The 22,487-nt window shown below is 42.1% G+C and overlaps 1 protein-coding gene across 3 annotated transcripts; it reads left to right on the forward strand.

Moving 5' to 3' along the window:
* Window positions 1-6,426: 6,426 nt before the first annotated feature.
* LOC139160827 (5-phosphohydroxy-L-lysine phospho-lyase-like) lies at window positions 6,427-21,885 on the forward strand. 3 transcript variants are annotated; one of them, XM_070739188.1, is made up of 14 exons: window positions 6,427-6,512; window positions 7,415-7,491; window positions 11,824-11,942; window positions 12,456-12,615; window positions 13,099-13,173; window positions 13,901-13,988; window positions 14,084-14,200; window positions 14,724-14,806; window positions 15,112-15,337; window positions 15,559-15,713; window positions 15,860-15,949; window positions 19,776-19,906; window positions 20,542-20,591; window positions 20,784-21,885. In XM_070739188.1, the coding sequence occupies exons 2-13, from the start codon at window positions 7,433-7,435 to the stop codon at window positions 20,562-20,564; spliced, it is 1,326 nt and encodes a 441-aa protein (XP_070595289.1). In that variant the 5' UTR covers window positions 6,427-6,512; window positions 7,415-7,432; the 3' UTR covers window positions 20,565-20,591; window positions 20,784-21,885. The 3 variants fall into 3 exon arrangements, with proteins under 3 accessions (XP_070595289.1, XP_070595290.1, XP_070595291.1); XM_070739189.1 differs by lacking the exon at window positions 6,427-6,512 and adding an exon at window positions 6,735-6,883; XM_070739190.1 differs by lacking the exon at window positions 6,427-6,512 and having other exon boundaries at window positions 7,434-7,491; window positions 11,850-11,942.
* The last annotated feature ends 602 nt before the right edge of the window (window positions 21,886-22,487 follow it).

Raw genomic sequence — 22,487 nt, forward strand, 5'->3', positions numbered from 1 at the left:
TGAGCTATCATCAGTATGCAAATGATACTCAACTTTACATTACTACCCCATGTCAACTCAGTGAAGCAGTGGAAGTAATGAGGCTGTGAGGGTTTGGATGGGTGTTAACAGGCTCAGGCTCAACCCTGACAAGACAGAATGACTGTGGTCTTTCCTCCCAAGGACAATTTCACCTGTCTGTCCATTAATCTGGGAGGGGGAGCTCCTTACCCGCTCGGAGAGGGTCCACAACTTTGGCATCCTCCTCGATCCACAGCTGATCTTAGAACACTATCTTTCAGCTGTGGCAAAGGGGACATTTGCCCAGGTCCGCCTGGTGCACCAGTTGCAGCCCTATTTGGACAGGGAATCTCTACTCAGTCACTCATACCCTTATCACTTTGAGATTCAATTACTGCAATGCTCTCTACATGAGGCTACCTCTGAAAAGTGTTCGGAGACTACAGGTAGTACAGAATGCAGTCGCGCAACCAGTCATGGGTCTTCCCAGATATGCCCATGTTTCTACAACACTCTGTGAGCTGCACTGGCTGCCTAGTAGTCTCCAAACATAATTTGAAGTGTTGGTTATGACCTATAAAGCCCTACATGGCACCAGACCAGACTATCTGCAGGACCATCTTCTGCCTCATGTATTTATTTATTAGATTTATTCATTAGATTTGTATGCTGCCCCTCTCCGCAGATTCGGGGCGGACAGTGACAGGTCAGGTCCCACAGAGTTGGTCTTCTCCAGGTCCCATCAGCCCGACAATGCTGACTGGGGAAGAGCCTTCTCTGTGGCAGCCCCAGAACGAACTCCCTCCAGAGATTCGCACTGTCCCTACTGTTCCCGCCTTCCATAAGGTTTTGAAAACCTACCTTTGCCATTTGACTTGGGAGCCACTGAGTTGCCAATACAGTGGTACCTTAAGATACGAACTTAATTGGTGCCGGGGGGAGGTTCGTAAGACGAAAGGTTCGTAAGACGAAACATTGTTTCCCATAGGAAACAATGTAAAGTCAATTAATCCGTGCAACCAAAAAAAACCCCGCAAAAAAACGGCTTTCCGCGACTGCTGGGAAGCGGCGCGGCTGTTTTAAAAGGTGACAGCCGGCCTGGGGGGCTTCCCAGCACAGGGTTCGGGGATGCTGGGAAGCCCCCCAGGCCGGCTGTCATCTTTTAAAAGAGCCGCGCCGCTTCCCAGCTGTCTCCTGAAGCCGAACGCGGGGCTTTGGTGTTTGGCGTTCGGAGACAGAACGCCGAAACCGGAAGGGGCGAGGTGGGGGGGGAGAACGGGAGGCTCAGCATTCCGTCAGTCGCAGCGCTGGCTGTCAACTTTTCTTTTTAGCACTGGGGAGGCAAGTCAGCTCCTGCCCAGTTTTAAAAAGAAAAGTTGACAGCCAGCGCTGCGGCTGACGGAATGCTGAGCCTCCCGTTTTCTCTCCGCCCCCTCGCCCCTTCGCCCCCCTGTGTTCCTAGGAGAAGTGCTGGTGAGGAGCAGAAGGTCTGTCTTGCCTCAATCCCCAGCACTTCTCCTAGGAACACAGGGAGGCGAAGGGGCGGGGGGGGAAGAGAAAACGAGAGGCTCAGGAAGGGAGCTCGGGAAGGAGCCCACGGTCAGTCGGCTGCGGGCGGGAGGAAGGCGATTGTTCCGCTGCCGCCAGCATGGCCTGGCTGGAAGGGAAGGTGTAACGGAGCCCACGGGGGATTTGCCTTCCTCCCACCCGCAGCCGACTGATCGTGGGCTCCTTCGCAACCTCGGAGAGCTTCCAGGGCATGAAAGCTCACGAAAACCAGGAAGCTCTCCGAGGTTGCGAAGGAGCCCACGATCAGTCGGCTGCGGGCGGGAGGAAAGCGAATGTCACGGGGCTGGGCTCGGGAAGGGGCAGCGAAGTCGGTGCCGAGGCATCCTAAGCCCACCGGTGACCGCCAAAGGGTTGGCGAAGGGAGGGTGCTGCGGCGACCCGACCAAGCCTATGGACGCGCCTCCCGCCGCTCTGCCCAATCGCAAAGCCAAAGGAGGCACGGGAGGCGGTGAATGTCATGTCCTCTGGCCAGTCAAGCAAGGCAAGGCGGGGAATGTTGGGGGAGTGAAGGAAATTTAAACAGATTACGAAAAGCTCAGTGGTGGATGGCATTCCTTCCAGGAAAATACCCAGCCCAGCCCCCGTGGAGGCGTTTTTCTAAAAGGAGTGCAATCACCACCACCGAGCTTTTCGTAATCTGTTTAAATTTCCTTCATTCCCCCAACATTCCCCGCCTTGCCTCGCTTGACTGGCCAGAGGACATGACATTCACCGCCTCCCGTGCCTCCTTCGGCTTTGTGATTGGGCAGAGCGGCGGGAGGCGCGTCCAATCGCAAAGCCGAAGGAGGCACGGGAGGCGGTGAATGTCATGTCCTCTGGCCAGTCAAGCGAGGCAAGGCGGGGAATGTTGGGGGAATGAAGGAAATTTAAACAGATTACGAAAAGCTCAGTGGTGGATGGCATTCCTTCCAGGAAAATACCCAGCCCAGCCCCCGTGGAGGCGTTTTTCTAAAAGGAGTGCAATCACCACCACCGAGCTTTTCGTAATCTGTTTAAATTTCCTTCATTCCCCCAACATTCCCCACCTTGCCTCGCTTGACTGGCCAGAGGACATGACATTCACCGCCTCCCGTGCCTCCTTCGGCTTTGCGATTGGACGCGCCTCCCGCCGCTCTGCCCAATCACAAAGCCGAAGGAGGCACGGGAGGCGGTGAATGTCATGTCCTCTGGCCAGTCAAGTGAGGCAAGGCGGGGAATGTTGGGGGAATGAAGGAAATTTAAACAGATTACGAAAAGCTCAGTGGTGGATGGCATTCCTTCCAGGAAAATACCCAGCCCAGCCCCCATGGAGGCGTTTTTCTAAAAGGAGTGCAATCACCACCACCGAGCTTTTCGTAATCTGTTTAAATTTCCTTCATTCCCCCAACATTCCCCGCCTTGCCTCGCTTGACTGGCCAGAGGACATGACATTCACCGCCTCCCGTGCCTCCTTCGGCTTTGCGATTGGACGCGCCTCCCGCCGCTCTGCCCAATCACAAAGCCGAAGGAGGCACGGGAGGCGGTGAATGTCATGTCCTCTGGCCAGTCAAGCGAGGCAAGGCGGGGAATGTTGGGGGAGTGAAGGAAATTTAAACAGATTACGAAAAGCTCGGTGGTGGATGGCATTCCTTCCAGGAAAACGCCTCCGGGGGGGGCTGGGCTGGGCATTTTCCTTGGCGATCTTCCCTTGGCTTCCCTGGCCGCCTGGCGCTGCGATCTTCCGATGTTCCCTTGGCTTCCCTGGCCGCTTCCCTGGCCACTTCCCTGGCCGCCTGGCGCTGCGATCTTCTGATCGCAGCACCAGGCGGCCAGGGAAGCCAGGAAAGATCAGAAGATCGCCAAGGGAAGATTGGAAGATCGCAGCGCCAGGGACCAGGGAAGCCAAGTCGGGAGCAGCGGCAACGCTGCTCCGGTTGCCTGGTCCTCTCCTGCCTCCCACGCTGTTGTTCCCCGCTGCGTCAGGCGCCGCAAGCCCCGAGTCAGACGCACCCTCGCTGCCGCGCCCAGCCGCTGCCCGCCCCGTCCTAGCCAGAGCCTGAGCCGGCCCGCTCGGTCGCGCCTCCTCGCCCGCGGCCCGCCCACCCGCCCAGGATGCAGACCTGCTGCCTCTCCCGTGCCCACCGCCGGCCTGATCCTGCGCCTCCTGCTTTCCCCCCCAGCCAAAAATACAAAGGCGGTCTGCCGCCGCCCGCGGAGCAATGGGAAACTGAAGCTGCTGGCGGTTTCAGACTCCCTTTGCTCCACGCTGCTCCGCCCTGCCTGTCATGCGATGGCAGACCGTCTTTGTGTTTTTCGCTGAGGGGGGGAGCAGGAGGACCTTCCTGACTCCCTCCCCCAGCGTCGGACCTCCTGCCCTCCCTCCCAGCCAAAAACCCAAAGCGGCCTCCTGAACGTTTTCCGTCTTACGTACCTGCCGCTGCCGCCGAGAAGCCCCGCAGCCAGGCTGTCACATTTTAAAACAGCCGGGTGGCTTCCCAGCAGCCTCTCCAACCCGAACGCCAAACCCGAACTTCCGGGTTTGGCTCCGGGAGGCAACTGGGAAGCCCCCTGGCTGTTTTAAAAGGTGACAGCCGGGCTGCGGGGCTTCCCAGCAGCCTCCGGAATGCCAAACCCGGAAGTTCGGGTTTGCCGTTCGTAACACGAAAAAAGTTCGTAAGAAGAGGCAAACTTTTTCTGAACCCCGGGTTCGTATCTCGGGTTGTTCGTAAGACGAGGGGTTCGTATCTTGAGGTACCACTGTATCTAGCCCCGGCCAATGATTGAGTATATGTATGGATGTGATTGATTAATTTTAAGCAGTAGGGTTTTAAGACAGTATTGTAAGTGTAGATTTTATTGTAGATTTCTAATGTGTTTTGCATAGATTTGCTGTAAGCTGCCCTGGGTCTCAAAGAAATTGAATAAATAAATAATAAAGAAAAACCCTCCTTTGCTTCCGTCTACCTGGAGCTCACAGCCACACTTCAACTGCCGTGTGTGCAGGCCTTCACTCTGATTGTAGTGACTTCTCAGATCCTGGTGATCTCTTAACGACTCCTCAGTGACACGAAATATCTGGGTGTTTCTGTCCAAAGTATTGGGGATCCTTCTTTCCCAACTTCTTCTTCCATGAGACTCAAGGCTGTACCTTCCAGCTGTTGCTGTCATAGTGAACAAAGACCCGACAAAGTGGATCTGCCCCTGATTGGGTTCCAAGATGGAGATTGAGAAATACTTCAGGGAGTGGGGGGAGGTGCTAACGCAGTTGCCCAAGATGGCGACTGCCAGCAGCACCAGAAGCCAAAAGGGCGCCGAGCGCAGAGCCATCCTGTCCTGATCCTCAACCACCACTCTGCTCTCCTGAAATGCTGTGGGCAAAAAAAAATCAGCACTAGAACAGTTTTAAAGTGTGCATAATTCTTGCACACAGTAATATTTTGTTTTATTCATAAAAATCTTGAAAAGTAGATAGACTGAAAGACTTTGATTGATTCAAAGTTCACTAGTAATCTTTTATTGTTTTGTTAAGGACGGACTTCAACCTTAATGTCCTGTAACCGCCCCTCAATTATTATATGACACTGGCTTCTTCTATGTTGAATAATGAGCAACTGGGTATATTTCTATGACATGCTAAAACTGTTTTATACGAAGGTGAGCAAAGCATAGTATTCTAAAATTCTTCCAAAATCTGGAGAAATATTGCCAAAATAGTCATGAAATTTCCCTTTGATTCTTCCAAAAATGCAATATTTGGGTACAAAAATCGGGCAGTTTTGTTAGGCAAATTACTCTCATTTCTACCCTTGGAAGGAATCCCTGCTCAGAAACCTCTCCCCAAATTCCAGAACCATCCCAGAGGTAACAAATTTCAATGCACAATTTTGGGCCAGTTAGTGAGATGGGATTAAAGTTCAAATAGGACGAGTTTTAAATGCTGTCTTCCATTTTGTTTTAATTTGTATATAAAACAAGACCCTAATAAAACAAAAGATAAATGGTTTTCATGTCAAGATGTTTTCTAATTCTCTAAGACACTGGCCCAGAAAATGCTTGCTGATGTTTGGTTTGGTTTTGTTCTTGACATGTAAAATTATATGAGGAAAATATATCAATAAATTTCCGATCTTTTCCCAAAACAAACATGATATCAATACAAGCAAATGTTAAGTAAGGTCACGAGTATCAGGATAGACTGCAGCATTACCGAGAAATCAATTTTTGATATAAAATCTGCGATTTTCCTGAATTCACTAAGTTATGGGGCAAGAACGATGAAATGTTCCTCTCTGCAAATTAGTCTTCTGAATTGGGAATAAGGCATTAATTTGCTTATCTTTAAACACACACTGTTTTTATGTATATCTGTCAAGCAGTGGACACCTCTCAAAGAAAATAAATCACCAACATCCACGGTGCTGGGTTGTTTCCAAGTACCAAATATGGGGAAGAAATTAATACTTTAAAAAAAATCATGTTAGTTATGAGATACAGTTGCCTTTTTATCAATCCCCCATGCCGTCAGGCATGGGGGAACTAAAACACCTCCCCCTTGCCCATGTTGTTTTGTTGATTGATTGACTGTGTGCCTGTTTTTTATATATACTGTTTTGTTTTTGTTTTTTTAATGAGATTATTAATTTCAATTGGAATCTGGATGGGTGGGCATTGGATTTGGTATTGTGTACTGTACTGTTTTTTTTATTATTGTTGTGAGCCGCCCCGAGTTTGCGGAGAGGGGCGGCATATAAATCCAATAAACCTAACCTAACCCATATCTCACATCCGCAACTTATATTTCCTGCAGAAAACCTGAAAGAGTTTTACTGTAGAGGGTGGCTCCAGATATATTTTCTGTTTAGCCACACCTACTTTTTAAAAAAATAAAAACCTTCGTCATCTTTTTGCCAGCCAAGCATTTCGGCAACTGCCATTTTACACAGCAAAGAACCAGGCAGTGCAACTCCATACAGATCTACTCAAAAGTAAGTCACCTCGTCCTGTAAGATTTATTTCCAGGGAAATGCAGAGAATTGCAGCTTGAGTTAATGAAACAGAACTGTGCTGTCACCACAGACAGAAATAGTCAGACTATATTAAGACCTGTTTCTTTAAGACATTGCATTAGGGGAAATGTAGTCAGATTGTAGTCTGGGTAATGTAGTTTACATGTGACAACATCTGTGTATACCTATTGGCTCTGACCCAGGATGAGGGGTAATTGGAGAGAGCATTACAGCGGGTGTTTTGTCTTCACTCACTAAGCCAGCCAGCATGTAGAAGCCAGGGTCAGATTCAACCTCTTTTTAGCTGCACAATGGGAAAGATTATACTACAGAATAATTGCATCATAACTGTGAGTTATTGTGTAAAATGATCTGTGATATCTCGTTGTGCTAAGTTATCTTAATGGGAAGAGTTTCAGCTCCTACTACCACAGTAAAGAGAGGTTGAACTGCCCCCCTCTTCTCAAATCACTGCAGTCTTAAAGAAATAATCTGCCTTAAAGAAGTAATCAGCCTATTTAAAAAGATTAAATCTCCCTCTCCTCCTGAGGGAAGCTTAATAGTAACCAGAGGGCTGATCCCTCTTGTTCTGATCAGAAGCCTTAAATTCCCATCCTGATGTCGCTACATGCTCCTATATTCCTGTCTTCCTGAAGCCTTAATAAGAAAAAAGGAATCCCCACCCACACACATACTTCTTTCACAGCTACTGCTCAAATCTGCTCAGCATGGGGAGGAAAGGGAGGGGCATGTTTACATTTAAAAGCTATTATTCTTGCCTGTTTCAACTATCTGTTTGATCCACAAACCTCCAAGTTTTTCCTCTCTTCACAAACACCTATAGAGTTTTGCCCCTATGCTAACCTTTTCTATCTCTACAGTTCCTCTCCTAGACAGCCATGAGCTCTGAGCCTCGCAACCGCCAGCAGACTCTGGCTTTACGGAAGCAGTTCATCGGGTAAGGTGCTTCAGTGCTGGATAAAAAGCCTGCCAGGCCTTAAAAAGACCATCCTGGGTCGTAAAGGGCAAGATGCCCACCCATTCATTCCTCAGCAAAGGGGGAGCTGCTGCAATATACATGGGCTGCGCTTTCGCTGCTTACAGTTGTCACAACGCCTTCCTTTCTAGGGGGGGCTTGCTCTTTTGGCTCGTCCCACAGGGTAACTTTAAAGGTAGCAGCTGCTACTAGCCCCCACTGTTCCCTCTAAGCTGCAAAGCTGTGGCTGCACAGGCAGTGATGGGCTCCTACAGGAACGGTCAGGAACGCAGTTCCGGTAGCAAAATTTGGCCAGCCCACGGGGGGGGGGGAGAGAAAAGGCAGCAGGAAGGAGGGGAGGGGGCTCAGACACACCGTCTGCCAGGGCTGGACCTGCCAGCGTTGAGTGATAGCTGTCTGTTTGAGTGAGGGGGAGGGTGGCTGGGAGGTGCAGCTGCAAAAGGATCTTTTTGTCTTGGGGGGCAAGGAATTCCTGGGGACAGTCCGGGGATCAAAACCAGATGAAGGACTTTGCCCCAAACACTGAAGATTTAATGCCGGTGTCAAATAAAAGCCAAATGGGCAACTTGGAGCCAATCATCAGGGAACTTGAGTTCCAGTCCTGCCTTAGGCATGAACTTCCTGGGTGACTTTAGGCCAATCACCAGCATAGTTCCATTGCCACCTTAATTCTTATTGGAGGGGTGTGTGAAAATTGAAAAAAAATTCTCATATTAATTTGGGATACCAGGATACTGGTTGAGGAAAGAAAAAAAAAACACAGTGGAAATTTCTTTACACTTTTCATTTTTTAAAGACCCTTGGAAGGGCCAATAGGCAAAAAGGAAGCTGTGTGCTCCCTCCCATATTTGTGTACACCAGGGTGATTAAACAGAAAAAAAACATGGCTCTTCCCTGGAACAAACTAAAGGGATGAGATCCTATGGCTTAGAGCAGAGGTCTTCAAACTTGGGAACTTTAAGACTTGTGGACTTCAACTCCCAGAATTCTCCAGCTAGCATAGCTGGCTGGAGAATTCTGGGAGTTGAAATTCACAAGTCTTAAAGTTCCCAAGTTTGGAGAGTCCTGGCCTAGAGGTTAAAGCTGCTGCCTTGCAAGGCAAACCCACAGGTTCAAATCCCAGTAAGGGTATGGCTAACTGCAGAGCACAAGAGGTTGAAATAGACTATACTAGTTTCCCTTTTTTTTCATAATAGGCAAAAATTATTTATTTATGTGTGAAGTACACATCAAAATAAAAACAATCCCAAACTGAAATGTATTAATCCCACACAGCTGTTCTGCTCAACACATTCTGCAAAGGTGGTTTTGTGAAATCAATTAACACTGATTTCGTTGTTGCCTTGGGTGACATCTGTGAAAAACATTCAGGTGCTCAGCCATGAAAATGTGCTGCTCACACTATACTTATCCGCACACACACACCCAAAAAATTAGAGGGAACATTGCTGGCCCCCATCGAGATGTTCTCCTGTGGTGGGATCAACTACATTGCCCCACGTTGCCAGATTTCTTTCTATCTCCATCTGGAGGATTTCCCTTAATACCAGAGTCAGCGATACAAAATGGTCTAGCTGCGTCTAGGTGTGATTCTTTCCCAGGGGATAAGCATATAATTTCTTCAGGTTGTAATAATGATAATTGTGTCACTGAGTGTGTATGTAATTTGAAAACCCAGGGGTTGGTTTGTTTAGATATCTGCGAGTTAACACAAGTAAACTTCATAACTACAGACAATTTGTCTACGTTCAAGGTACATCTCTATAAATCTCTTACTCTTGGAGATACTTGCAAGTATTGTGAAGGTATGACTATAATCGGAATATTTGTATTAGGAACATGCACACCAAAAGTCAACCTGCAGTGCTGGCTTGGCTTAAACGTTGCACAGCTCCTTTCATTATTAATGGCAGAATGAAGCATGGTCATAGGAGCTTGAAAATCACTACACATCAGGCATCTCCAAAACGACCAACAGGCTGCATGCGGCCCTGGACAGCTCTTAATGGTGCCCCACAACATATAGCTGCAAATGCTGCGACAATGGTGCCCACATGTCTGCCCATTTCATGCCCATAGAGGCCTTACCAGTCACCTGCAGACACATCGCAGACAGCCCACAAGCTGTTAGATGTCAAGGTCCTCTTCAAACACTATGGATGACCATCATAAATATATACAGTGTTCCCTCGATTTTCACGGGGGATGCGTTCCGAGACTGCCCGCGAAAGTCGAATTTCCATGAAGTAGAGATGTGGAATAAATACACTATTTTTGGCTATGAACAGTATCACAAGCCTTCCCTTAACACTTTAAACCCCTAAATTGCAATTTCCCATTCCCTTACCAACCATTTAGATTATTACTCACCATGTTTATTTATTAAAGTTTATTTAAAAAAATATTTATTAAAGACAGACAAAAGTTTGGTGAGGACATATGACATCATCAGGCGGGAAAAACTGGTATAGGGAAAAAACCCGCGAAGTATTTTTTAATTAATATTTTTGAAAAACCGTGGTATAGACTTTTCGCGAAGTTTGAACCCGCGAAAATCGAGGGAACACTGTATTCATTAACTAGCTTATAGCCGACATGCGGCAAGACAATTCCTATTCACTGTGCCCTAGGCAAGCTAAAACATGCCTAGGCAAGTCTATATAAACAATAGGGAATCCCACTTCTACCCATCTTGTACTCATTGCACCCACCAATGGTCACTTGATTTCCTGAGAAATCTGTTGTGAAACATTGTCTAAGTCAGTGATTTTCAACCTTTTTTGAGCTGCGGCACATTTTTTACATTTACAAAACCCTGAGGCACATTGAGCGGGGAGGGGGGGCGGCTAAAAAAAGTTTGGACAAAAAAGTCTCTCTCTCTCTTCCTCCCCTTCACTATATTTCTTTCTCCCTTCCTCTTTCTCTCCCTTCCTCTTTCTTTCTCTCTCTCTCTCTTCATCCCTCTTCCTTCCTTCCTCTCTTTTTTGCTCTCTTTCTCTCTCCCTCACTACCTCCCTCTATGTCTTTCTCTCCTCTCCCTCTCTTTCTCTCTCTCTCTTGCTTTCTCTCTCTCTCTTGCTCTCTCTCTCTCTCTTTCTCTTGCTCTCTCTCTCTCTCTCTCTCTTGCTTTCTTTCTCTCTGAGCTTCGCGGCACACCTGACCATGTCTCGCGGCACACTAGTGTGCCACGGCACACTGGTTGAAAAACACTGGTCTAAGTATCCGATATAGCTGTATGCCTGCAAACTATCACCACCATCCCAGCTCAAGTTAGTACAAGCCCTGTTCAGAAATATGTCTGTTAAAAGCACTCATCAAGAGGACTCAAACAGGGAGCTTACTTCCATATTTAAGGCCACATCAGTAGGTAAATCCATCATGGCCAATACTTCTAAAAACAAATACTTGTGTTGGCTTGCCCAAATACCAGTTGCTTGAGGACTCTATAGGGCAGACCTGGGCAAGATGCGGCCCGAGGGCTGGATGCGGCCTGCCCGCTCTCTGTGACCGGCCCGCGGAGGTCAGTCCAACTTTTCTAGATAAGAACCGGGTGTTCAAGATATAAGATATAATATATAATAATATATAATAATTTATAATTATAATATAATTAACTCAGTTCTACCCTATAATATACAGTATTGGATAGAACTGAGTTAATTATATTAGTCCGGCCCTCTAAAACCATCCCAATTTCTCATGCGGCCCTATGGTAAAATTAATTGCCCACCCCTGCTATAGGGGAAGGGTATGCCTTTAATACATTGGGAATACCCCAAAGGCGTTTAGCTAGTCACTATGATAAACAAAATGGTTGAAGAAAGGGTTCGCCCTGATCTAGCAGAACTATACTCATGTTGTTAGAACAAATGATATTTTCAGTATAGTCTTCAACTTAAAACGATTGAACCCCAAAATTTTGCATTACTCACTGTCACATCTATAAATATGCATTACAAATGTCACCTCAACAAGTTCCTGACTGCACTTGTTAAGACTTCTACAGATCAATTATATATACTGTATAAGATTGCATTCAGATACAATCATACTAAATATTCTTAAAGAAAGCAACTTTTAGCTGCTCAAATTACTTGCAACCAGGCATGACTAAATTCAGTTCAAAAACATTTTCCTTTGAATTTTATTAAAACTGGATTATTGTATCATTGTAGATATAATTAAACTAATTTTTTTGTTTCTGATTTCTTACCTCAAATCTGCAATACATTGATGGTAAAAAATTTAAATTGTTACAATTAAATTTCTTTTTTAAAAAATACTTCATTAAAGGTCATCCTGCAAGCTTTTTTTCCCAGAAGATCCAGTGAAGATTATCAAGGCAAAGGGCCAATATATGTATGATGAAAATGGAAACCAATACCTTGACTGTATCAATAATGTTGCTCATGGCAAGTGGAAAATTATATTCTCTTTAGTAAACTCTCTTAGATCTAACCTGTGTAGTCAGGTAAATTTAACTCCAGTTCTTTCTAAACTGTCAAAATGTTTGTGTTTGAGTCTTTCCTTTTCCATGGTTTAACTTGTCCGTATCACCAATCTGCAGTGGTAGTATTATGTGTGGCCTGTGTTTGCTCTCATAGGCAGTATCTGCGCCCATTGATTCACTTAATTCAACCCCCACAGAATAAGAATAAATATGCTAACAATGATTTTAGAATGATTTAGAAAAAATAAAAGCCATATTTGATATTTAAACTTTTGGGTGACTGTTCTGGTCATTCTACTTTTCTATGGAAGTGCACCCCTAGCAAGTATATCCGGTAACTCAAGTGTTATCATGAATTTCTGCTTTTGATTCCCCAAGATTAAGCTAGAAATAAAATAAGTGAGGAATTATATACAACCTTAAAAATTGCATGAATGGTCACTGAAATTGCTTTTTTCCCATCCTTATTTTTTAGTGGGGCACTGCCATCCTGAAGTGGTCGAAGCAGCTCATCAGCAGAATCTACTGCTAAATACAAACTCTCGGTATCTACATGACAATTTGGTGGATTATGCACAAAGACTTTCTAAAACATTGCCGGAGAAGTTGTGTGCCTTCTATTTTTTGAATTCAGGGTAGGATTTATTTATTTTTTAATCAAACAGGGATCTTTATACCTTCTTTGCAAGGCAAGAGAACTGAAATTTGTTACCATCTCATGGAACTGTTTGTCAGGATAATTACATCTTTGCTTGTTTGGTATTTATATTACTTCTGTATTTGTTTCTTTAGACAGAATGAATAAAAATGCATTTTCCATTTTTGGGAAAATAAGACATTCAGATTTTTCTTTATTTTCTATAATCAAAAGGCTTTTCATCAAGTATTTAATTAGCAATTGTAATGAAACACTACATATAAAATGTAAAATTCTTTTAAAATTATGTTTATTATTTTTTTTCTTTTAATCATTCAACTGAAGTTTATTAAAAATTACATACATCTAAGGCTGGTCATATTTCCATACCAGTATGCCCCATTTGATACATATGAAACTACTCAGGTTTATAGATGACTGAATATGAACAATGAGAAAACCTCAGAATTTTCCATTACAGATCAGAAGCTAATGATCTTGCTCTGAGACTAGCACGGCAATATACAAAGCATAAAGACGTTATTGTTATTGACCAGTAAGTATATACAATGATTTAAATACCATTATATTACTATGTGCAATTCAGCTAGCAGTAACTAATCAACCTTAATTGAATTTGGAAAAAACTAAACAGGATGTTGTCCAGAACCTGGACAAGAAAATACTGCCAGGGAATCTTGAGAGATATACTGTAGGTTAGATTAGGAAGCATTTCTACACTGTTCCTAAAAATTATAAGAACATGCTTATATAATTATCAGAAGTTTAGTTTGGCTCAAGAATTTTTATTTTCTTTCAATAGAAATTGGAGTCACAAATTTTGTTTCTGAAGTGAACTTTTAAATACCTAAAATTTAATATGTATTTCATACTAAGAAGTATTTATTTATCAGTACTGTAAATTTATTAAAGCTCATTTTTTAAAATTTGAATCTTTCTATTCTTCAAGAAGCCAAGATCAAACTAACTGAATTCCTAATGTAGGTCCATCCATTTAGTTTCAAAGCTAAGTGGATGTGATCCCAAAGCCTATATTTACAATTTGCATTTAATGTATATACAGAGTATAATTTTGAAAATGTATCTTTATGAGAATTGTTTGCTTTCTAAGACATCAGCTGAGAATATGTAAAAGTACTGTATTATAAATTAGAAAGTAGGTGCTTCAGTTTAGCAGTCTGGATGTGTACAATTTTCTAGTACTAATATTAAACTAAGGTAGAATTTATGTATTTCTATGGATTATTGTGTTTTGTTTTAAGCGCTTATCATGGACATCTGACATCTCTGATTGACATAAGTCCATACAAATTCAGAAATCTAGATGGCCAAAAGGAATGGGTCCATGTGGTAGGCATAAGAGACTATATTAACCCTTTTCTTGTTAACTTCCAATTCACCAAAAACTAAGAGGTATAATCAGCTATTAAACTTTTTTTTAATAGGCTCCTCTTCCTGATACTTACAGAGGATTATATAGAGAAAATCATAAGGATCCAGCCACAGCATATGCAGATGAAGTGAACAAAATTATCGACAAAGCACACCAAGAAAACAGAAAGGTAAAAGTTGTCTTAAATACAGAAATTCTAAAAGTTTCTGTATTTATCATTTTGGGTTTCTTTTTAACATGAATTTAGTCAGTTATCCAGTGTGCCATTACAGTGGTGTTTTTTCTTCTGTCTTCTTTGTAGCAATTACTTAACAAGTCAAGAAATTTTGAAAAAAAATGTGTGGTATTCAGTTGCAGCTTCATTCATTATATTTTTTTACGCTTTTCTCCCGACAACTGTCTAAGCAAAATTGAATAATGTTCTTGCATCCTAAAGAATCCTAAAGAATGGCAGAAAATCATCTTTGAGAAGAAAAAAACACATTATTGGCCATAACTCATAGCTCTTGGCAAGAAAAAAGTTCAAATGTACACTGTTTGGATAGTTAAAGTTTCTTATGTATTATAGTAGTTGTTACTCAATTGTGGTACTTAAGATTTCTGAATTAGAAGCTTTATTATATCCAAAAAGGTAAATACATGCACATATGTATTATGTATACATCTACTAATTACATTATATACATTTTCAGTTTGCTGCACTTTTTGTAGAATCATTACCCAGCGTTGCTGGACAAATCATTCCACCATCTGGTTATTTCCAAAAGGTTGCAGAGTAAGTATTCATACTTTTCTTCTATCTATTTATATTTAGTCTAAACAGTATTCATATATTTTCTGTTTAAAGTTCCAAGTTTAAGGGCTTTTAAGATGTTTAACTTCTGCAAGATCTAGTTTTAATTCCTAAAGATTTCAGTAATTAAAATTAACTTTACAAATATTTAATTTTCTTTCATGGGCTGTTTTTGGTTGCTGCTTAATTTTGGAAAAAGTGAACTGTTGGAGATATTTGTTCAGAAGTACTGATTTAATAAGATATGTTCTATTTCTGCAGAAATATATTTCTTATTCTTTTAATAGGCATATACACAAAGCAGGAGGTGTATTTATTGCTGATGAAATTCAGGTTGGCTTTGGCAGAGTTGGCAAACATTTTTGGGCATTTCAACTTCAAGGAGAGGATTTTATTCCTGATATTGTTACTATGGGAAAGCCAATAGGGAATGGACATCCTGTGGCTTGTGTAGCAACAACAAAAGAAATTGCAGAGGCATTTTCAGCAACAGGAGTAGAGTATTTTAACACAGTAAGCAGTCATCCACATTTTCATTCTAAAATGCATCTTAGTGTGGTTTGAGCGTTACATGTATTCAAATACTTCGTGCACAAGGTATTTAGTGGATTGCTACTACATTGCAATTATACAATACTACAATACAATTCTCACTGGCATATGCTACTTGCTTTAGGCAAATAATTTTGTTTAGAAAATTTATTTTTATTTTTATTGCTCCCTCCCATTCATAGTTTGGAGGAAATCCTGTGTCCTGTGCAATAGGCCTAACAGTCCTGGATATTATTGAGAAAGAAGAACTTCAAACCCAAGCTCTTCATGTGGGAAACTTCTTTATGGAACTACTCAATCAACAAAAAGCTAAACATTCTCTAATTGGAGATATCAGGTATCTATTTTAAAACATTTATCAATTATTTAATATAAGCAGCATGTACTCGCCACATAGTTTGTTAGCACGATTTTTAGCAGTCTCAAATTCCACATTTGTTTATTGTAATAACTGTAACTTCATATTTTACCTTGTTTTTACAGGGGTGTTGGACTATTTATTGGTGTAGATTTAGTACAAGACCAAGAGAAAAGAACACCTGCTACCAAAGAAGCAGAATTCATCATAACAAGGTAAAGGTACTCTGAAATGTTTTGTTTGCTTGGACAGTTTAATTATAATTTAATTTACTGGTATTCCCAATCTAAGAACTGTATTCAATTATAGTGATCTCATATTTTGTGACCAATTTTTCAAAAATTATGTTGAAGCGTTACAATCAATGGATACATCCAATGTTTCATGGATATAACATCCATGAAACATGTTAATATGCTTCCCCAAATGAAAATTCCACCACTATTTGTGTTACCCAGCTAATGCTTTAATGCCATGGTGGTGACCTATGACACACATGCTACAAGTGACACACAGAGCCATATCTGAGGGTATGAAGGTGTTGTCCTATGTCAGCTCCAGTGCACATTTTTGGCAAAGGAAGATGGAGGGGCATTGGGGGAGGAGGCAGGCTTCAGGAAAGCCTCCGGAGCCTGTGGATGGAGAAAAACAGGCCCAACAGACCTACCAGAAGTTTGTTTCCGGTGGGTCTGTTTTTCACCATCCAGTCTCCAGAAGCTTTCCTAAAGCCCGGTGAGTGCAAATAATAGCCCAAAGGGCCTAGTTTATGTCTGGTAACTTCAATAAGGCCTGCACACATGCACGAGGGGGGGGGCAGTGTGTATTTGTGCGTGTTACATGCATGCACTTTATGGTTGTGGGCACGCACGCACACACACGCTCTTTTGGCACCTGAGCTAAAAAAAGGTTCACCAACACTGCTTTAAGGGCTTCCCATTTGCCCTAAAGGCCTGCACCCCTCTGCTAACTAGAATAAGGCTTTGCTGATCCTGACAGTGATGGTGAACCTTTTTGTTGCCGTATGCCAAAAGTACACGTGACATCACTCCTATGTGCCAGCACCCATAATGCAATGCATGTCCTACGCATGCATGCACACCCATGCATGTGCACTGCACCATGCATGCGCCCACACACACATCCCATTTTGGACCAACCTTTGCCGCTGCGAATGCCACCCTTCACCAGCCATTCCTGCCGGCAGGACCGCAGAGCAACAAGCCCTCTAGGCTTCCTGGGTGTGTATGCGCCTACTAAGCACTTGGCCTGAAAAATCTCAACAGGCCTGATCTCTCTGAGACAGTTAATTAACACTGCTCTGCACCGACTGTTTCCAAATGCTTTTTGCCTTTGCCATTTGCCTCTTTGCAGAGGCAGCAGCAGCTCCTCCTCCTTCCAACTTCGCTGTTAACCTCAAGGTTTGTCTTATGCGTGTGGGGGAGAGAAAGGTCCTGGAGGGGACGTCCATGGTACCAATGACTGCAACCACGGTCTAGAGATGCTGATCAGCTGGGTGCATGGCGGAGGCCAGTGCAAGAGAAGTGGGATACCAGATACTCAGCTCTGCAGCTCCACGGAGCCAGCTGGGCGATTTCTGGAATGCCGGCGTGGCGTAGGACTTCCCTACATAACTTTGCCAGCACAAAGTTTGCTGGAACTGCAGAGCTGATATCCCGCTTCTCTTGTGCTGCCCGCCGTCATGCACACAGTGGTGCATGACGGACTGTGGCTACAGTCACTGGCACCAAGGATGTCACCACCACCATCCCTATAACCCCAACACTACCATAATCTTTCTTCCTACACCTTGGTAAGGCAAACCGAGTTTTACGACTGGCAGGGGGAGGATGAGCTAGCACTGCCTCTGCAAAGAAACTCCCCCCCCACCCCGGCACCCCAGGCCCTTTCTCTTCCCCAGTAAGGTAAACCCCAAAGTTACAGTGAGGCTGGCAGGAGGAAGGGAAGCCACCGCTAGCTCTGCAAAGGGGCAGTGGCGCAGGCAAAGTGGCAATGCTGTTTTGCCAACACAAACAGCCTCCGACATGGATCATGAGCAGCAGGTGTTGATGGTTGTTGCTCATGCCTGATAAGAGGAGGTTCATGCACTAAGAAATAAACTTCTTCTGATACACGCAGGCACACAGGGCAGCTATTCTGTTTACTAGTGCACATACATGAGTAACAATCAGCTGGCTGGCTGATCTTCCGGATTCTAGCACAGCCACCTGAGGGAAGCCAAGCTAATAGTTACGTGCACACACGCACACGTAACCAGAAGATTAGCTGACCAGTGCACATGTGTGCGCCGGAAACCCGGAATAGGACTGAGCAGTTCCATGCTTGTCAGGCGAAATAGCTCCACGTGCCATCTGTGGCACACGTGCCATAGGCTTCCCATCACAGTTCGAGGACATGACACAGTGGCATCCCATGACGTATCAGGACTTTTTCCCCCTTTGCTAAACAAGGTGTGGTGAGCAAGTGATGCATCCGGCCCCTAGGCTGGGAGTTTGACAGCCCTGCTCTAGGAGAATGAAGTAAGGTGTTTATAACAGTAGACTCTGCCAGACCCTATGCAGTCCTTCTAGGAAACCTTCTAAGGTGCTTGATGACATTTTGTTTCTTGCATCATTTTTGGAAGGCTTGCCAGCCCATCTTGTAGATTCTCACAATAGCTGGCCATCTTGAGGGAAGGAGTGTGTCAACTACTGGGCCCATTCACTTAATTCCAACAAGTCAAGAGGCTTTTCAGGTCAGTTGCTTCCCTGCTGAAGTGTGTCAGTGTTGGTAGGAACACATGGAGCAGGGCTGGAAGTTATAAAGCCTCAATTTCTTCTGCCTTTGAAGGAGGAAATTTGTATTGATCCTCTTTGCTGTTGCTTTTCTTAAGCAAATCAACTCCAGTATATCCTGTATTATTATCAGGGGTTTAGAGGACTATGCCATAGTGGTTGTATACTTCAGGGCCATCAAGCTATTTTCAGGCGGTGAAAATGTATTGCTCAATCTTTGCTGTAACAATTGGCTAAGAATTTCCTCTATAATCTGGTATTTCTTAGGGCTGTGGACAATTACATTTTCACATTTGCTTTTGATCAGCTTTGTGTGAGCAACTTACAAAATAGGCTTCATCTCAAGGACTTGTATGTGACCTGACCTTGGACAGGTGGTCCACATCTGTGTTTTAACTCACACATAATGGAATTGGTCTTGCAGTTTAAGTTCCAACTATTGGGTATCTTGAATTTACTGATAAAGAATAATTCTCCCTAGACCAAGGATAGGCAAAGCCAGATCTTCTATGACATGTTGACTTCAACTCCCAGAATTCCTGAGCTAGCATGTTTTGCTCAAGAATTCTGGGAATTGAAGTCCACAAGTCATAGAAGAGCCAACTTTGCCTACCCCTGCTCTAGACTATTGAAGTGTGCACCTTATTCCTCAGCCAACTTACCAGTAGGTTTTTGGGGCAAGGAAGGTAGAGCAACGAACATTTTCTGAGATTTGGCCTACTTTGCCTTCCATTTTGCCTTGTCATTATCTTTATTATTAAAGCTGATAAAGGAATAAGATCCACCTTGTGTCAAGGAGACAGAGCCACGGTTGAAGAGGGCTTCCTTCCAAAAGGGCAAAAACACACACACACCCAAATGCTTCACCCTACTTTCATGTAAAAAGTAATCAATCCTTTCAGATTGATTCTGTCATTCCAGTAATGGAAGCCCATGACATATGTTGAAAGCCCTGCTTACATAATGAAGTAAAGCAACTTTAAAGGGGACCTTATGATTTTTCAATCTCTAGCTTAAAAGTATTTAGTTTCTTGGTCATGCAGGATCTCAGTGCCACTGTAAGAGTGCATACTCCCGATAGTTATTGAAAATGCCAAATCCTGCCAAAAGCCATAACTAAAAGCCCAATTGTGCCCAACAATGTCTAAAGCTGATATATCATGATAAATGTGATTTTATATGATCATACTAATCCAAGTAAATAATTTATGCTTCTCCTACTAAAAGGCATTTTTTTCTGGTTCTCTAGATTAAAGAAAGAATTCATTATGCTGAGCACAGATGGGCCAGGTAGAAATGTGCTTAAGTTCAAGCCACCACTCTGTTTCAATACAAAGGATGCAGAGTTAGTTATTGATAAACTTGATACGATATTAACAGGTAAGTAGAGGAAAGCTCTTTAAAACTGTTTTATATAACACATTTTTGAAGCTGGATTGCCTATCTGGCATGCTATATATTGACCTAAGCCTTCTTAAGAAATAAAACATTTTATACTTAAGCAATAATGTTCAAAGATTTTGCAGTCTGAAAGCCTGTTCTAAGAACATCAATCAGTTTGCCAGTCCCCTTTTTCAGCCATTTCTCCTCAAAAGAGGCAGTTGAGTATACTCTATTTTGCTCTATGTGTATAGTTTACATATAAAAAATTACATGGAAGTTCTTCTACACTGAATGACTTTCCTATTAAATTCTTTCTGAAAATGCACCAATTAGCACCATTTTTCTCTCTGAAAGTAGACATCACTGTAATGACTGTAATGAAAAAACAAGCATGGGTCTAAATGGAAAAAAGTTTTTAACTTTATGATAGTCACCTTTAATGAAACCTTTTTTTTTATTTTAGCTTTTGGGGGGAGGGAGGGTATGAGAATAGTATCTCAATCAGAAGACCATTGGGAATATTTTTGTGCCACAGGAATGATGCATTTCCATTCGCAATTATTTGTAAATAGTAATATTGGCCCATGAATAATGGGCAGACAACAATCATGTTCTAATTGAATATTCTGCAGAACTGGAGACAAGAAAAACCTAAAGAGGATGATTTCCAAGGCTACAAGAGGTAAGCATTCATGTACTATTATTATATACAAAAAGCATATTCTTTATGCAGAAGCCATTAATTTCATTATCCTGAATATCAAATCATATTCCAACAATATACAGTCAACAGCGTGTCAAAATATAAATTATGAACATTTTAACTTGCTGGCTTTCTTGTGTGAATACTGAATTTTCATCCATTTTTTTGCAGGATACAGGCATGGTGCAGAATTCTACCATTTTTCAACAATTACAGCTACAATAATAAAGTTCTGCCTTCTACAAGCTTTCATAATGCAATCTATGTAGTTTTATTGTATTGCTGACATTTTTAGCAATACAGCTTGTGATTTTTCAGCTATATTGCTATTATATCTACTAATGCAACTTTTATCCAGAAAATATAGCTTGTCATCTTTGTGCTATACAGGTTGCAGAACAATATATAACTATTCTTATTTCTACCTATATTTCACAATTAGCACTTTTGACCTAATAAGTCCATTTTCTTTGTAACATTTTATTAACAAATTGGTAGTCAGTTATTGTTTAATAAAACATCCAAACATAAGATTCATGAAAATTGTTTTTGTAAGCTTAGTAGCATCTTATAGAAATGTTTTATTTATGGAAGTATTGTCACCAATGCTGACAGACTATTTTTATTTGAAAGCATAGCTCTTCAATTACAATCATTCAGAAATAAAGGAGAATGCTTATTTTAAGAAGCTGACAGATCAAAAATAATTTATACCAAAAATGTTGTAACCGATGAAAAGCAACCCATTTTTAAGGACAGTGTCTAACAACTAAAACATGTTACCTGTTTTTCTGTACTATTGAGATGGCATTCTATCACTAAAGATAGTTCTGCTATATCTGTCAGTCATAACAGTATCAAATTATTACCTTTTTCCATAAGCAGTTTTTTTTCCTCTTCACTACAGCTAATTTTCTGTATTTTACTAGAAAATGCATGTTCTAGTCTAAAAACATGTTTATATTTGCTATGATGGTCTCTGATATTTCAATCCCTAAGATCTGTGGCTTAAAGCAAATGAAAAACATATTTTTTTTAAAAAAATGGTAAAATGTGCTTAACAGAACTTCAAAAGATTTTTAATGCTGCATATTAATATCAAACAGGCTTAGTTAACAAAACATGCAAAATATAGTACTAGTATTCAACTATCTACACTTGGAGCAGTCATAAAACTTCCATTATTTGGGGCTTAAAAAACAGGGTGAAAACAGTATTAAAATACCCAATAGCAAGTAAGGTTGGAAAGTCCACTGTCACATCCATTACAGAGGGGGAAAAATGCAATCTTTTAAATTCATACTCAGGGAGGAGACAGATAATTGTAATTCTAGTGTAATGTGAAAATGTCTTTCAGGAACTCCTGCTGAATATCCAATTGATTATAATAGACAAGAGACAGTAAAAAAACCTGCTTAATAGTCATTTTATGTCTAAATAAATTAGCAGTTCATGAACAGAGGTAACTCAGTTATAGGATTACAACCTACTTCTACCGCTGTAACTCATAAATTCTGAATTGCAGTAGTTAATTGTTTCATCTTCAGAAGAACTATATTTAATTTGTTTTCAGTTAGTAGGATTTGACATTCTAGCAAATAAGTCTTAAAAATGTTCTTATATCATTGCAGATAACTTCTTTGTAGTCAGGTATATTTTCAGTAGCCTTTTAATTTCTCACAGGACAGTTTAGTATTACTGAACTGTCAAAAGCAAAACTCATTTTCAAGTCTTATTTGTTCAAATGCCCAGACAAGGAAGCCATGCAGATTACCATATAAAAATGATCAAAAATTTTAAAATAAAAATGATCAAAATTAAATAACTGGAGCCAATCCATAGATGTTAAATGAGCTTAAATAATGAGTTCTAATT

The sequence above is a fragment of the Erythrolamprus reginae genome, chromosome 2 (genome assembly GCF_031021105.1).
Source record: "Erythrolamprus reginae isolate rEryReg1 chromosome 2, rEryReg1.hap1, whole genome shotgun sequence".
In the NCBI taxonomy this organism is placed as follows: Eukaryota; Metazoa; Chordata; class Lepidosauria; order Squamata; family Dipsadidae; genus Erythrolamprus; species Erythrolamprus reginae.